Source organism: Melanostigma gelatinosum (assembly GCF_949748355.1).
Source record: "Melanostigma gelatinosum genome assembly, chromosome: 16".
NCBI classification, from domain to species: domain Eukaryota; kingdom Metazoa; phylum Chordata; class Actinopteri; order Perciformes; family Zoarcidae; genus Melanostigma; species Melanostigma gelatinosum.
This window is the reverse complement of record NC_136649.1, coordinates 5,165,238-5,182,472: the sequence shown is the minus strand read 5'-3', so window position 1 is coordinate 5,182,472 and position 17,235 is coordinate 5,165,238. Positions and strand designations below refer to the sequence as shown.

The window sequence follows — 17,235 nt, the reverse complement described above, 5'->3', positions numbered from 1 at the left end:
AGTATGTGACTTAAGTTTGGCAAAATACAAGGACAGTCCAGAGACATCCTCAGCTGTCAATGAACACATGGCAAATGTCCTCGCCGCGGTCACGAGCAAATGGAAAGTTGTCCTTGTGTCCTGCTGTGCCATTACCTCTCCATCGGATTCTCACTCTCGTGATCCCTCCAGCATTGAAAAAATACATTTTGTGAAACTCTTTAAACCAGCCTTTACTCTACATCTTTCCTCCAAAAGCTTTTTTTTTTATTTGAACTTTTTTTCCTGATGTGCTTCCATTGGGTGGTTAACACACCTCCAGGGTTCTCGTGGGAAAAGCCTGATGGACTCATTCAGTGAGAAATGGAGGAAGAAACCAACATGTAAAACCGTCTCTGTCCTGACGCAGTGTTTCCTCAGGTGTCCCCAACACGCAGTCGCCAAAGACGGGGCCTGAAAAAACTAAAAGACCAGCGGTGCAGGCATTCGGGCTAAAGCACGGTGGCATTGTGGCCCTCCATCCTGGGCAGCCTGGGGTCCTGTACAGTCCCCATGGTGACTAGCAGTGGACGGCTGTCCTCGGGCATACCCGACCGACCCAGGGTCACTGAGGCGGGAATGGAGACCCCCCTCTGGTGGGCTGCTGAGGAGGGCATGGAGATGCCCTGCTGGGGCGGAGGGGGTGGAGGAGGGGGGTTGGGGTTACCGTGAGCGGCCTCCAGGGGCATGCCCTGCTCTTGGTAGCCGTAGCCGATGTTCCCACAGGGGAACCGTCTCAGTCTGTAGAGGGGAACAGGGGGCAGGGCGGCGGAATCTAAAAGCAGAGGCGATTGGGCAGTGGGAGGTGGGGGTAACAGAGGTCTGCAAAGACCCTGCTGCTGCTGCTGCTGATGGTGCAGCAGCTGGAGTTTGTGCTGCTGCTGGAGCTGCTGCTGCTGCTGCTGCTGGAACTGGAACTGATGCTGCTGCTGGAACTGCTTGTGCTGGTGCTGGAGACCCAGCGCCCCCGCCACCTCGGCCACAGTCCGGCCAACATGCTCCTGCCCCTCGCCAGGCACCCTGCCCCCGCTCCCGCCTGCTCCCCCTACCCCTCCCTGCCTCTGCTGCTGCTGTCTCTGCTGCAGGAACCACGAGCCGTATGTTGGGTTCCAGAGACTGCTGCTCTTCCCGTTGTGGCCCTCCTTCTCTGCCGCGTGGCCCTGGGTGAACGCCAGGTTGATGTGTCCCCCCTCAGGGCTGGGCTCAGCAGTGAGTGTAGAGTTGGCTGTGGAGGTGACTGTGTTGGTGGTGGTCATGGTGATGGAGGTCTGCGTGTGAGGCTGCTGGTGCTGGTGGAGGTACGGCTGGGACTGGGCCGACGTCTGTGCTGTGGCCTCGGATGCTGTGCTGGTCTCCACCGGGTGCTCCCCACCTCTCCGGTTGTCCTCGGTAGGATAGGATGGGGGTGGCTGCGGAACCTCCCCATCAGGCACCTGGGCATTCACCTGCACGGTTGGAGCTGAGGGGTCATCAGGGCGCATGGGTACTCGCTCCTCCTCTTCGGGGACGGGTCCATACTCTATAGGCAAGGGCATGGTCACCACATCAGGGTCCTGAAATGGGGTAGACCATCAAGGGATCAGAGGTGTATTTTTCAGTGTTGTCAGTCATTCATGTTAGAAATTAAATCAAATCCACAATTTGAATATTTACATATAATCATCTAAAAAGAAATCCAGCATTAGCTGATAGCATGGCATTATTTTTCAGACATTATTGTTTTGTAAAAATATCTCTGACAATCAAGTGTAATTTACCACACGGTTGTTTTCCGCCGTAGAACAGACGCATGGGGCTTGTGGCTGTACACAACTTCTCAGTTGTAAATATACATATTTTTATCAATATAAAACTAAATTTACTACCTGAAAGTTGGAGTGACAATCATAAATGTTCATGCATAAATAAGTGATTACACTTAATACACACTTGAGTTATCTTTTATAGACAGCCAGTACAGGCTTGGAGTTTTATTCATAGTAATCGAGCAATATCGTGCATTAGTTTCCTTCAAAACAGCTCAGCTCAGCCCCAGTCCAGTGTTTAAACTGTAGCAGACTCCTCCTTTAGCTACCTGCAAGCAGTAGTCAATTCTCTCCAGGATAGTTGAGAAGTTGGGCCTGTCTTCAGGCTGATGCTGCCAGCTCTGAGTCATGATACGGTACCTATAGACACACATGAACGGGTAGACAAACACAAGCTGAAAATACTTTATCAAACAATGCCAGATTTATCTCTGTTGACAAAATATTCTTAATAATTGGCTCCCAACAGTTTGACTGATTGTGTTTAATAGGTGATGCAGAGAAGATGACAAACTGTGAAGATGATTCCAACTGTAGCTCCCGCTTTCAGTACTCGGTGTCACCTGTTGTGAAGCTAATTCGCAACTTCAAATTGAACCACGGGGCCGTGCCGATTCATTTCAAAGAGAGAAATACACAGGACGCTAAATGAGATGAGTGAGCTGCAGAGCCGTGGCCAACAGGTGTGAACAACGTGCCTGTGCGTCTGCCCATATATGCTTTAAAATAGAGTTGGCATGCGAGGCAGTGAGTGAGAAATACAGCGATATATGGAAATGTTTTTGAAGCTCTCCATCAGCCTCCCACCACTTCTTCCAAATTGGGAGGCGGACATGAAAGGAAACTGTTCGTGTGGTTTCCATATTGAGCACTGAGAGCCATCGCCCAAAACATTTCCTTATGCCTTCTAGGTCACAACTCATTCATGTGTCAATATCAGCCAATCATCAGACACTTTCATCTTTGCCTTTGCTGCCCATACTGTGTATGCGTCACGTGCAGCTGACCATCTCTTCTATGTTATGGAGAAGCTTAATTCGACCTCATGGGATCACATTTTTGCCCGTGCTTGTGCGGAGCATATGAATGCATTGGGCATCTGTGTGCAGCTATGCACTTACACTGGCCCAGGGCAGTTTTTCGGTGGGTCCATTCTTCCACCGTTGGTTACGAACTCCAACACTTCCTGGTTACTGCGACTTGGATATGGCATGTAGCCCAATGAGAAGATCTCCCATAGCAGAACCCCAAATGACCTGCAGATGATGAGAGAGGACAGATGAGTTACAGGGAGAGAGAGACGGGAGGACGACCAGCCCATCAATTCAAAAACATCATCAGAGCCGAAGCTTTGAAGGATGCGCGCGGAGGACGAGAAGGAGATAGACTCCACGAGGAATTTGGAAAAAATATGGATCAGGGGTTAAAGGAGGCAGGTTGGGATGTCTGAGTGTGAAATCACAGTGAGGGTGACCTCAGCTATCACTGCGGCCTGTTGAATAGGGATCCTCACCACGTGTCTGTTTTAGATGTGAAGATGCCCTCCATGAAGGCTTCCGGTGGCATCCATTTCACTGGCAGCATGGCGCGCCCACCCTTCCTGTAATAGCTCGCCCTGCAAACACACACACATTTTCAATAGCACAATGCTTGATGACTATCCATCTCACAGTGATGGCTATTTGTTGTTTGCCCACTAATAATTAAAAAAAGGGAAAAACTGTATAATGAAAGCCGTTACCATGGCAACACCACTGCCCTCAAAAGCAGAGGGTAAAATAAATAAAAATTTCTTTCTCGCCGCCTTCAAAAACTCAAGCAGAAGCACCGAGACGCTGCACAGGAATAAGGACGGTGATTACAGCGGGCAGCTCCCAGGTGTGAATGCGCACGAATGAAAGCGGACGAATGAAAGCTGAAAACAGCAAAAAAACTACAGAGTAGAAAAGAATGGCCAACACATCAGAGATTAGAGCAGCTTGGGTAAAACCCAGCAGGAAAAAACACAGATTTGTGTTTTTGGCAGCTGGAGCTCCTTCGATATGGCATCCACAGCCTATGGGCTTGGGCTGCATGACCCATCACATTTTGTCATGAGTTTGCTTCTACTTTAGGAGGATGTTCAAGCTGTGCTCCAGCTCACCAGGGGCAACATGTCTGGACTACCGTTACAAAGCCAGAGCTATGCATGGAATCATGAACAACACACAACTAGAGCCAGGATGCTGAGACAGATGTAGCCGAGCCTCAGCTCATTAACCGAACCAGGTGAAGCAAGTCTTCCTCGTTCAAAATAAGATTCATTTAGTTCACTTGCCATCAATTAGGTTTGATATTTACGATGATGGAAATGAGTGTTAAAAGGATAAGAAACAACTGCATTTCCCACAGTATCGACTCAAATAACAAGAGCCAGCGCTGATCTTTTGGTTGAACTCGTCGCTGCAGCTGTGTGGCTTCAGGGGAGCAGCAGGTCGAGATTGTTAGAGATGATATGCTGTCACGCGAGCTAAAAGGGAGGTATATACACACAGCAAAGTATTGGCATAAGAAGTTAGCCTTGAAGAAAATGACACATATTCAATGAAGCAGAGAAAACACTCACGAGTTGAGCTTGTTTGCGTGACAGATTAGCTGCGAACCACCGCAGGGCAGTCGCACAGATTCCCGCCCCAAGGAATCTGGGGCGGGACTTTGTGCATTTCTCTTCATAGTGACGGCTGTTCACCTCAGGATGATTACTCACCGGCAGCTTTTGTTTACCCAGCTTTTATTTCCAGCCGCATCACCGGTGTGCGAGCATGCGTGTGAGGCTTTATGAGGGAGTTTGTGCGCGAGAGAGGGAGTCCGTGGGTTACCACGTGCAAGTCTGCCTGTGGCTCTGCTCCCAGAATATAAAAAGATGAGATTAAGCCTGGTGCTGGTCCCTCACTGTGACGTCCGTCCCCCACCACGGCATCAAAACAACTCCCGTGTCCCACGTCACGTAGCAGGAGGGCCACATCATGAAAGAGCAAAAATAACACACACCGACAGCATCGCGCACCAAACACCCCCCCCCCCCCCCCCTCTCATCATAGTAACGACGCCGCGGCTCCAGGCCGAGAGATGAAAAGAAAATCACATCCAGGCACCTGGAAAACTGACATCAGCAATTAAATCAAGCGCTCCTAATGCGGCTCCCCTGGGGTATTGCGCAACAGCCTTTTCCGGATGCTCGGAGAGTGACTTTGCTCTCGTGTGACTTTCCGTCGGATGATTCGAAAGTGCTGCGTTGACACAGCTGGATGTTGTGGCATATTTCCCCTGCTCTGATTTCTTACCAGATGAAAGGGCATGGGAGATTTCCCCGCTGGATTGTGCATCCATTTAAATGGTGTCACGTGACATTGTGGTAGCTTTATTAAAAAGTTTGCGCAAAGAACAATGAGATGCCGTCGGGGCCTCAGGTGAGCTGATGTAGATTAAAAGATGACATCGTGATGGAGAATAGAAACACCGTCACAGCTGTGATGCAACAGTCGTCATGAATGAGTTCCCTGGACGAACAGAGAGAACAGAGCTGCTGCTTCACGAGATAGCTCTTCTTTCTTATATATTGTATGTTATATGTCCAAGCAGTCCATAGGCACTAATGTCTCACTGGACTGTGTTCTGTGGTGGAAAAAAACGATTCAATCGTACCGAGTGAGTCCGATAATACTGAAACAAGAAACATTGAGGAAAGAAGTTTGTCTTTAAAATATTTATTCTCTGGCCACAGAAGGCTTCACCGTCATACTGACTGCAGCGCAGTCACAGATATACTTTTGTTGGTGAGTGAGGCGCATGAACTAGATCACTGTACTAGCACAGTTCTCTCCCTGCTGTTCAGGGAAACAGGTGTGGTTTTGCTCTTGCATTTTGATTAAGACGACCGATGTTGATGTTTTGTGCTCATGCAGGAATTGTGAGGGGAGCAAACAACTTGACTGGAGACTTTATATCTCACAGCAACGGTCATCATTTGTTCCTTGTGACCAATAAGGAGATCTCATCATAGCCGTAACCAAGCACACACACCTCACCTCACACTGACCACAGCCGCTGCTGGCTGCTTGGTAGAAACACACCAAGAGAGGGCAGTGAAAGCTCGCCATTAAGTTGCACTTTAACCATAAGATTTCCGGATTAGGTAACACTTGTTGAATATTCCTGTGAGTGTTTTTTATACGCAGTGATTAATGATTGTTGCTTAGGAGGGCTAGGATAGTTTTCTCTGTTGTGGCCAATTATTGTAACGGCAATGAAATCCTCCAATGTGCAGCTACGAGGCCCATCAGCTGGTGAGACATCACCGCAACACAATCAAGATAATAACTTCTGGGTATTTATTCAGTGTAAATGTTGAATACAACTCATTTGATTCTGATACAAACCTTTAAATGCTATGTTGGAATACGACTGCCATCGTTCAGCCAGCCGTCCCTAGGACTGGCATCGAGTGCTCACTAGATGTTCCTCCACATGTTTGTTTTTCAAAGATACATTTTCTTATTTCTCAGCTTGATGCGAGCTGCCTTGGCCCTAAACCCACTTTAGACCTTCTCTCGACTCGGGCGATCTAGCCTGCTGTCTCACATCAGTCATTCAGTCGTACCTGTAAATGTCTCGAGCCATCCCAAAATCCCCAATCTTGGCGACGCGGCCCGGCCCTTTGCAGGTCAGGAGGCAATTCCGAGCTGCAATGTCCCTGAAAGATGAGCAAAAAAACAAACGCATACAGACTGTCAGACTACAGGTTCATACAAAGCTGTAAAGTGTCCCGTGTATAATACTGAGCATTGACATGCACACAGCTCTGCTCATGCCTCGTCTCTTCACCAGCTTCATATATTCACATCCATAAGAGAGCTCCATGGATGAGACACCTACAGACGCTCCCCTGTTGGATCTGGAGTTCAGTGCAACTAAGTTGCCCGGGGCAAGCTGCTGAAGTGCATCGTTTCCTCCGGTGCCTTTATAGCTCTGCCCACATGGCGCATCAAGGGACAAGATTGAAATGTTCCACAGTAATGGCAGACAGAGTGGGTTAGAAGAGAACATTCATGACGTTGATATTTGCACTGTACTGGTTTGGTTAGTGTTTGAGAGATTGCAGTAGTTCACACAGCAATCTGCTCCCCGAGCACACACGCTCTATTCCGCTCCCCAGGCCTCTAACTTTCTCAACATCCGAAGAAGTGACGTCGTGAGGACACTGCTCATCATCACACTGGAGACAAGTGCACACCAGGGACAATAAATACCCAGAATTCAACATCAAAATCACATCATGTGACACTGTGCTCAAACTGGATCATGAGACAGGGCAGCGCTGGAGATGAGACACGAGCAGCGAAACGAGCCGAGTGTGTAAACAGCAACACACTGATGATGAACACGGATGTGAAATGACACAATGAGGATAAAGTAATAGACTGATTTAAACTGAGGGCCTTTTAACACGGGCACGACACTATGCATGGCTGCTCCAATTCTATGTGCCAGAAGTGTTTGGAACTCTTCCACTTCTAATATTACAGCACTACTTCAAGTTTGATATGAAGTTATTTAGTATGAAATAAAAGAACATTGTGTGTCGGGCTTCCATTTGCTACCCCGCCCAATTGAGCCTGAAGAAGTTAAACGAGTGCCAGTGAACTAGCTACAGAGAGTTTACTCCGTTGTGGTATCACATAACATTTGTTGTTGAAGGAAGAGTAGCGTATGAATCACTCCATGGAATAATATACATTACAGCATCCAATCAGCAGGCGTGTACACAAACACAACTTCCTTTCTCACGAGGTGCTGTAGCTAAATCCAAGCAGTCCTTGTTTCATGACTTGGAAGAATTCGTGCAAATTATTTGCTTTTGCTTGTAGCTACTGCAATTTCTCAAACATCACTTTAAGGAACAATCTCTATGACCAGTCTATTTTAACATCAGGTTGCATGAAACTACCCGACTCTCCTCGGCGCAGTGCTTCCTTTCAGGTGGCTTCAACTTCCAATGTGAGTACCAAGCCTGTTGTAAAACGAAGTCACGTAAGAGTAATACAAACCCCCCCGACAAAAACGGCCCAAAAAAACAGATACATCAGGGTCTTTCTCACCAACCTGTCAAATACAGGAGCTTGGTCAGTGGCACAATGCATCAAACGATGACACTCCCCGTATTCAGCTAGCCGGCTCGACTGCCTGTAATTATGACTCGTTAAGGAAGAAGTCAGGTGACATCGTATTAAGAGCAAAGAAGTCCTTGTAGGGAGGAGCTCCGTGTGAAATGAAAAGTCAATGTTGACTTGAGTACGTAAGTTAACTTCCTTTGACACAAACCACCATCTTTTCTCCAGCCTAAGCAAGTCATTCTAATCAGGTAATACAAGGTTAGAAGTTACACGGTTCATTTGTTGTCACACAGAATGCATTTTGTTGTCACATTTTGCTACGTAAGAAATATAAACACAAAGAAAACCGATATGATGTGGTGGAGGATGAACGTATCAGTGTGACAGCTGGAGGGAAGATGCTGCTCTGTGTCCGGTGGTACTGCAGCTGATTCTTCTCTACATCTCGCCAGACGGCAGCGTGGTGAACTGGGGTCGGTATTGTCTTTTATAAGGAATATTAAAACAATATAATATCACACCAACATCCCTGATTCTCAATAGATGGGTGCTAATGATGTAAAGCCCCTATTGTCTTGGGCAATGCACATCCCTTGACAGTTTGTAAGGTTTGTAGTCAAGATGCTTTCTGTTGCTCCTCTGTAGAAGTTAACAACAACTTGGCACAGACTTCTCTTCGTGTCAGGGCAAGCAGTCGTGGGCGTACTGCGACTGTACGGGGGCTGAGCACACTGGGCTCTGTATGCAAACTGGTGAGGGTCCAGGTATGATGTGCTGGAGAACCAGTTTCTCAAAGATGGGGTGAGTGCCACCGGGCGGAAGTCATTTAGACCGGACACAGCAGACGTTTCAGGTACAGGAACACTGTTGGCTGTGTGGCAAGTGGGAACACCCTCTTGTCACAGCACTGTGTTGGAAATGTCAGCGATGCTATAGGCCCAGCAGTAGCTGGTCTTCAGGAGGCGGGGCAGCTGCCTCTTTATTGAGGAGGTCAAAGTGCTAAAGGCGGACCAGTGTGTCGGCCATTAGACGGGTTGATGGGGCTTTGCTGTGCCACGTTAGGGCAAACACGGTTTAATAGGCCTCGTTTGTCATTGGCCAATTCCTAGGAAGTCAAAAAGAGACATGAAGGAAGAGGGATGCACTTTGTCTTGATGTGATTGTGGGAGCAACGCTGACCTTTTTGACATGTACTTGACTCTCCGCACTAGACATCCATGAAGGAGACAGATTCAAGAGAAGGATTGTTTTCAATTCCTTCTCCTCGGGTTCACAAAAGCTGTGGATATGGATATAGAAGGAGACCTGTGCCGTGGATACGGACCGTAAACAGGCAAGCCGGCTACCCCATCTGGCTGCTCTGATGCTAAACTCATCACTTGTCCTTTCTGCTATCATACGAAAGGCAAGAGGCATGCAGAGTCCATATGTTAGGCCTGGACGGATGCAGTCAACTCTTAATTCTGAGTCGAAGTCAGCGAATGAATCTGGACTGTGTTTGTTCTCCTTTGCATTCCATATGTAGATGCATAATCATGTGTGTCGTGTTGTCTCTCTGTCCCGGTCATCTGTTTTAGGAGCAATACAACCATGTGCTGTGTTCTACTGGTGGTTTGGCACATCCTGGTGAGGTACCTGTGTATAAATTGGTTCTCCTCCAGATACTGGCAGCCCTTTGCGATGTCTCTGGCCACACTGAGGAGGTCCACCATGGTCAGGCTGGACGGGTGCTCCTGATCACAGAAGAAATAGAGAAATACCCAGAATCCAATGTGAGTGATTATATCTGAGGCAGATTTAGAAAGAAATCAGAGGTAGTACACATTGTGGTTGTATAATTACGAGTTTGAACATCTGATTGATCTAACTTGGATCATAGTGGCTTCAATGACGAGAACAGTCGTAGCTTAAGGTGGTTCAAAGAATAGATAAAGCACTTTTCAAGGATATGCAGTTGGGCGTGTCTCACCAGCCGGGGTCTGGTCTCCCTCAGGAAAGACTTGAGGTCTCCTCCGGTCATCAGCTCCAACAGGATGAACCTTGGCATGGCCTGCAGACTGACTCCTATACAGCGCACAATGTTCTGGTGGCTGAACTTACTGCAGGGACAGGAACGCAGCAGAGAGAGGGCATCAGAAGTGGCTTTGTTGGCAGCGTTGGAGAGACAGCATTCTGTTAGTTGTCTAAGTTGCTTACCTGATAATTAGAGCCTCCATGAGGAAGTCCAATTCGTCTTGCTCAGAGCAAACCTCAGGAAGGGTCTATTGTGAATACAAAAACAAATAGGGTTCTATATACAGCCTCCATCACCGTCCATCTCACAATCCATTCAACAAAAGCCAGAGGTACTTCAACTCCTTCGCTTCCTATCCTAAGAGAAGTTATTCTTCGTACAATGTGGACGTGAAGTTACTTTACAAGTCCCCGTGGATCTAATTTGATTCAGTCAGAGTTTGAAATTTGAAAAACAGGAGGAAAAACAAGTCTTGATCCAAAGGTCCTCACCTTGACTGCCATTTGCAGTGGGCTGGCTTCACCTGGTATCCCCACTGCCAGCCCTTCATAGACTTCACCGAAAGCACCGTGACCCAGGCCCCTGCAGACACACACACACGCTTATTGATTATGATTTCATTCTCATTGAGCTGAAGACATTGGCAGCAGCAGCAGCATGACCACATGTGGAGTACTAGGTAAAGAAATGAGAGCGCTGGAAGAAAATCAACAGCTCGGCAGTTTTATAAATTAGCGATTCACCAGCTGATGAGGTGATGGTGAACTTTGACACCAAATTATTGTTTGGATTTCAGCCTTTGCAGCCATTTAACTTGGTTCATGGCGTGAATAAATCTAGGTGCAAGAAAAATAATTCATCACAAAGATTAAGAACCAGAATGATAAACTGGTGAACTATAAAAAGAGCCCCGCCAAAATAATGTTCCAGCCGCTTGAATGACTGCAGTCGACCCATACTTTACAAGACTTTCATATTTCAGGCGTTATTGAAACTGCTACTTCTCACATCATGCTGTGTCCATGAGTCCACCCTACTTCTCCACAGATGTAAGTGTATTTAACTGGCACTGAGCTGGTTCACTGATGAGATCATCGTGTCGGCTCTTGTACCTGGTGAGGGAGATGTTGCGCCGCGGTACTTCCTTCAGGTCGTTGACCGACGCCGTCTTGCCGGCGAAGCAGTAGTTGGGGTTGTAGTCGGTCATGATGGTGGACGCCCGCAGCTTGCTGAGCTTGCAGTCTGGACTCTGCAGCTCCAGCTGAATAGACTGCAGCTCTGTGTGTTTACGTCTGTACACTGGTGGGACAACAAAGGAAAAGACTTTAACTCCACGACTGAGATATCTGCAATTTAAAAAGAGAAAAATGCAAATAAAGCCTTGAACACGTCTTCTTGTAGAAAATGATTGCAGCCAAAGCACACAAAGCTTCTCCCGTTATTATTCCTCTGAAGACCTTTTGCTTGGACAACAGCATTTTGTTATGAATTACAATTCCTTTGTGTCTGTGAAATATTGATTCCTCTCTATCTGATGACAGATCTGTCTTTCTAAATGATTCACATACATAATGTTCCTGAATTAGACCCTCAGTGTTTGAAAAGGTCTTGTAGATTTGAGTATGGCAGCAGCATGTATACAACCAAGACAGGTTGCACCTCCTCCTTTAAACAAATGCACTTTTAACATAGAGCAGCCCATTGTATGAAGACGCTTTTCTCCTCTCTCACACACACACACACACACACACACACACACACACACACACACACACACACACACACACACACACACACACACACACACACACACACACACACACGATAGTGCTGGAAGCCTCTACCTGAGCTGGAAAACACATTAGTCGCAGGGAGAATTGTTAATGTGTGTGTGTTTATGTGTGTGTGTTTATGTGTGTATGCTTATGTGTGTGTGTGCAGGGGAGTTATTTATTTACCAAGTGCTTTCTAATGTAGGAGTGCTGTCAGCCGCCGGCTGAGCAGCCATCCATCATTCCTGCATTTCATTCATCACAGAGGTATTTCCACACCTCCTCAGTTCCCGTCTCGTCTTGCTAATGTGTGCACTTGTGTAGGTGGGAGACTGTGTGTGTGTGTGTGTGTGTGTGTGTGTGTGTGGAAGAGATGATGGCTCAATGAGTGCTTATGTCTGGCTGTAATGGCCTGAAAGCAGTCGAGCAGACGTACGTCTGCGTTGGCCGCGAGGTTCACTTCAACAACCTGCTGAGGGCCGTCTGACAGACCAGGCACTGGAGGACTTTACAGATGTTCTCCAGTGCACATATTTACATGTAGAATACGTGTCTATTGGACAAAAAATACCTCCTGGTTCAGTTTAGCTGCCAGAACTACTGGGTTGGTTTAGGTTTCCCAAAAGTACTTGTTTAGGTTTTGGCACGAACGCTTCTTGGTTGGTTTAGGACAAGATCATGTCTGGGTTCAAATAAGTACAGTACTGTGAGATAAACAGTGTCTCCCACTGACACATGACAGCGTTATATCAGTCAACATGTTGTTGACCCAACAACCGCACATATCCCACCATATTATGTGGCATTTAGCTTGAACCATAAGTTACACAATACGCACACTTTCACATTGTTATGAATGAAAGGATGAACAAGCGACTAGATTGACTGAACTGTTCTATCGAATTAGAAGTGACTAAAATATAAGCTGTCATGAGGCCACAATGTCCAGACTTTTAGTCAACTTATAGATAAAACAAACAGGACTACGACCAACACTGAATATGATCGATCATAACACGGACATTCATCTCAGGACTACGACCAACACGGAATATGATCGATCATAACACGGACATTCATCTCAGGACTACGACTAACACTGAATAACAAATGATCCGTCAACACTTCGTCTCTTTACGAGCACACTGACTCACTTATCATGACCCCGGACACAGCCAGCAGCAGAGCGGCGATGAGGGCGGAGGTGCCCACAGACAGACCCAGCGCCAGGTGGGAGAGAGACTGCTGGGGGGGCAGCAGGGACACCTCTGCAGGAGAAAGGAAACAACAGCGGCCCACAGTTCTTATCTTCCCCCAGAGGAGGATTAACATTCACTTCGCCACTCTGATCCCCCACTTAATGAAAGCGATGACACAACAGAGCTTAGGAGCGGCAACGGCCAGTGCATGTCAATTCCCCTTTCAGGGAGGGGGGGAGGGGGGGGGGGAGATCTCATTGCACTTGTCTAAGCTCAGGGGAGAGAAAGGAATCTGCACACAGAGAGAGAGAGAGAGAGAGAGACCGTATTGAGATTGTGACCTTTTTTGAGCTAGCATCATAGAATTATCTGTTGCTCGTCATTACTGAGAACAGATTTGCAAATCAGAGTGCAAGGAGAAACTCCAGGTCATGAAGACAGCATTGAGATGGTAATAGCCCCGTTATTTTGCTTCACATTATAAAGAGACATTCCGCCACGTTAATTCATTTCAGATCTATATTCACGTACTCGGGATTCATCTGAGATTACAAATCATAATTGAAGGGGCAACTCTAGGTCGAGAGGGGGGGTTGTCTACACTCCTTTGTTGCAGTTTATCCCAGGGAGACGACGCGGCACATGTGTGAATACAGATGTTTTTAGGTTGAAATGGTCGAATGCACAGAGCCAGTGGCAGGATAATGAAGCCCGTTGTGAAATGCCTTCAATACAATATGTACAATATCACTTCAGGAGTATCCATTAGGGGTGTAACGGTTCACAAAACTCACGGTTGGGTTGGGTACGATACAGTGGAGCCACGGTTCGGTACGTTTCGGTACAGTAGAAAACTACAAATGCCAGAGAAATGTACTTGATTTTAAAATATATTTATTCATTACAACTAACATCATGAAGTTATTCTTTGACTTTGAACAATGATGGAACTATACCTGAGTGACTCATCTTCTGGGGTGTCTTCTTAGCAACACATAAGCATAAAAAACTAAAACTGCTCCTTAATGTTATGTAGTATTGTTACTTACATCTTGCAAAAGAGATTTTTAATCTCAATGGGACTACCTGGTTAAATAAAGTTTTTTAAAAACGTATTCGGTTCGTCATGCGTACCGAACCGTGAGCCTCGTACCGAACGGTTCAATGGGAATACGCGTACCGTTACACCCCTAATGTCCAGCTGTTGCCTTTTAGTCTGAATCCTTCGCATGATAAGAGAAAGAGCTTTTATCTGGTTGCAGCACAGAGACACATCACAGAGCAGCTACGACTGTTATAGGTGTGCCCATTGTGTGTTAATGGCTTAACTTATGCTAGGGATTGATTCTATTATGAATCATTCAGGGACAGTTTAAAAGAAACCAACCTTTCCTCAGATAAAGATGCCATTAAGTGCAGAGCCTTCCAGGCTTAATTCCTTCTGCAGATGAATTCATCAACTGCTCACTGAGTCACAGTCTATTTCAGGTACAATTACATTCAGCTGAGGTCTTTCCTGCAGTTGGATTAATTCCACACACTTGTGTGGAGAACAGAGAAATAGCCGCGGGTCCTCCATTGTGGGGTGTGTGTGTGTGTGTGCAGTTGTCCGTGTCAGACCTGTGGCGTTGATGCAGGACACCCCGTCTGGCGCCAGAATCAGGCCTTCATCACAGTAGCAGACGATGCCGGCCTTGGTCTCGTGACATTCGTCGCTGTCGCAGTGGCTGCAGTTCTGCACCGGACTGATGATCACCTCGCCATCCCCCTCCATAGCTTCACACACACACACACACACACACACACACACACACACACACACACACACACACACACACACACACACACACACACACACACACACACACACACACACACACACACACACGTCTGAGGACGGCGTTTCTAGAATTTATACTCGCCACCATTAAAAAGATCACAGTGTCAATAATAACAACGAACACACCTCCAAGACCTCACAACTTCACACTTCTCTGATGTTTTTTTGTGATTCAAATATTAATATGAATCTGTAAAGTAGCAGTGGAGTTCAAACACCAGTCTGCATTGCATCAGAATTGTATTCGTGGTCAACAGGTCTCCTGCCACAGCTCTCGTCTTTAATTGGCCCGCAGCAGCACATGAGGCGGGCCAGGGTGCTCATTGGAGCTTCTCTGAAAGTGAACCAATGCACTGACTGCGCCTGAAGGTGTGTTACTGGGTGATTGATCTGCTGTGATGTTGGCTGGAACCAAACCTGCAGACTCTGCGCCTTCAAAGACACAACTGCTCATTCCGCCATAGAAACTTCATTTATTTTAAAAATAAACTATTTTCTTAATCATAAACTACAGCAAGCGCAAGTGAGAATCAGGCCAACATGAATTAGTTATGGGCTGTGAAGGCGTGTGCTGTTTAGTAAGCAAAGCAAACGCACTCGTCTGCAGAATCTGTTTTCTCTCATCATTCCGTTATCAGCTTTACAAGTGCAAATGCATAAATCGAACCCAGAAACAGTTGAAAGGATTCGACGGAAGAATACAAATGTCGACTGCATACTGATGCGTGGGTGTGATGCTCGTGCTGTGGATCTTGAATATTCCTTCAGGAAAGCTGAAGATGTTTCCTCTAAAGAATTTGACCAATATTTCTGAAAGATATAATGGAAATGGAGAAACAGATAAACTATCGAAGCTAGACAAGTGTACGGATGAATCGTTTTCCTCCTTTAGGCTTGTTGAATAATGCATTTCTTGAACTGCCATGAACATGGAAAGTGTAATTGTATGAGAGGGATCAACCCCTTGACTTCAAAGGAGGTCCTTAACACGAATAAACAGAAAATACAGAACATGGAACATAACACAGGACGAGAATACACAAACAAAGGTCTCCATAAACAAGCCGCTGCACTAAAGGAGTCAGAACACGTGCAGTTAATGTCTGCATACCATACAAGGCTGCACATTCACATGCACCGAGACGTTAGCCCTGAACTATGGCCACGTCTCAAGTATAACTTTAAATAAGTAAGAAGAGATGCCTTAAAGAAATGAATGGAGGTCATGGATCTAAGTGAACTGCCTTAGCCTCTACAATGACCTGTATCACATTCAAATAGTTATACATATGAAGGATAGTTCAAGAAAATGCATATGAAAATATCATCTTCTAAACTTCGCCATGAACCAATTTAGGGGCGGAGACTTTTATGGACGATGTTAACAGGAGGAAGGCTTGTTCCTGAGGTCTTACAGACCGTATCTTTCTCTTTCACACAGGAGGAGAGGATTCACTGAAGCTCTCCTGGCCTCGAGTAACATGAATGTTTCCCTCCCAGCACCCAGCACGCACAATGCTGGCTGACAGTGTAGTCCTGTGTGTAGTCCTGTGTGTAGTCCTGTGTGTAGTCCTGTGTGTAGTCCTGTGTGTAGTCCTGTGTGTAGTCCTGTGTGTAGTCCTGTGTGTAGTCCTGTGTGTAGTCCTGTGTGTGTCCGTTCGGAGCAGCCTGTGGTCAGTGGATTAGGGCACACTGTACTGCAATCCGGTTGCCTGGGTCAACATTAACGCTGTGCTTTTTGAGCCTCTTTTCGGCCTTTGTGCGGGTTGTCCGGCATCACCTGCTGCTTGTGTCTGAGCTGGTGAAGCTGCCTCTGCACTTCGAGCTGAGGAGGAAACTACCGGCGCAGCCGTCAGTGATTACAACTTCAAACAGCAAATGTCTTTTAACCCTGACCTTTACACAGACCACATGCTTTTAATCCAGCAAATAGCAGATATTACCACTTGATATTCCGCCTTTTGTGTTATGATAATGATTCTGGCCTTCTGGAAATTCCAAGTATATTAATCTTGCCAAAGTCACTCTCTGTCTTTTCATGTACACACACACACTCACATTTCTTCAAAGTTAACAGTTTCTTCTGCAGGAATCGAAAACATTTCATCATAAAACCTTATACACGTGTAGAGGTGGATGTGGACTGAACATTTCTTCTGTTAATCTTTATTATCTGTCACATAATGTTTTCTTTTCTTTGTCCCAAGACTACAGTGTGTATACTTTAGGTATTTGGGTGTTGTTGCTTAGTCAGCACAACAGTTAACGGCCTTAACTTTACTGTGAAAATAGTTTGAATAGTGGACGGAATATCCTTTTTTTAAGTAACAACATAGAATATAGCAACGTGTTAACCAGCTGCAGTAGAGAAGAATGAGAATAATGTGGAGTTTGAAACACACGATCGCAATTTCAGTTTAATTTACAGCTGAAAT

The 17,235-nt window shown here is 46.3% G+C and overlaps 1 protein-coding gene across 1 annotated transcript in view; it reads right to left on the bottom strand.

Annotated features, from left to right (window-relative positions):
• Positions 1–470: 470 nt before the first annotated feature.
• The window catches only part of alk (ALK receptor tyrosine kinase), a gene marked incomplete at both ends in the record, with an annotated part of 336,641 nt that continues 319,876 nt past the window's right edge, over positions 471–17,235 (bottom strand). Inside the window, 12 exons of the mRNA XM_079287138.1 lie at positions 471–1,571; positions 2,093–2,183; positions 2,945–3,079; positions 3,337–3,438; positions 6,463–6,555; positions 9,611–9,708; positions 9,945–10,074; positions 10,172–10,236; positions 10,481–10,571; positions 11,102–11,288; positions 12,916–13,029; positions 14,581–14,736. Coding sequence (XP_079143264.1) covers positions 471–1,571; positions 2,093–2,183; positions 2,945–3,079; positions 3,337–3,438; positions 6,463–6,555; positions 9,611–9,708; positions 9,945–10,074; positions 10,172–10,236; positions 10,481–10,571; positions 11,102–11,288; positions 12,916–13,029; positions 14,581–14,736 — 2,363 coding nt within the window. The remainder of the gene's footprint in view (positions 1,572–2,092; positions 2,184–2,944; positions 3,080–3,336; positions 3,439–6,462; positions 6,556–9,610; positions 9,709–9,944; positions 10,075–10,171; positions 10,237–10,480; positions 10,572–11,101; positions 11,289–12,915; positions 13,030–14,580; positions 14,737–17,235) is intronic.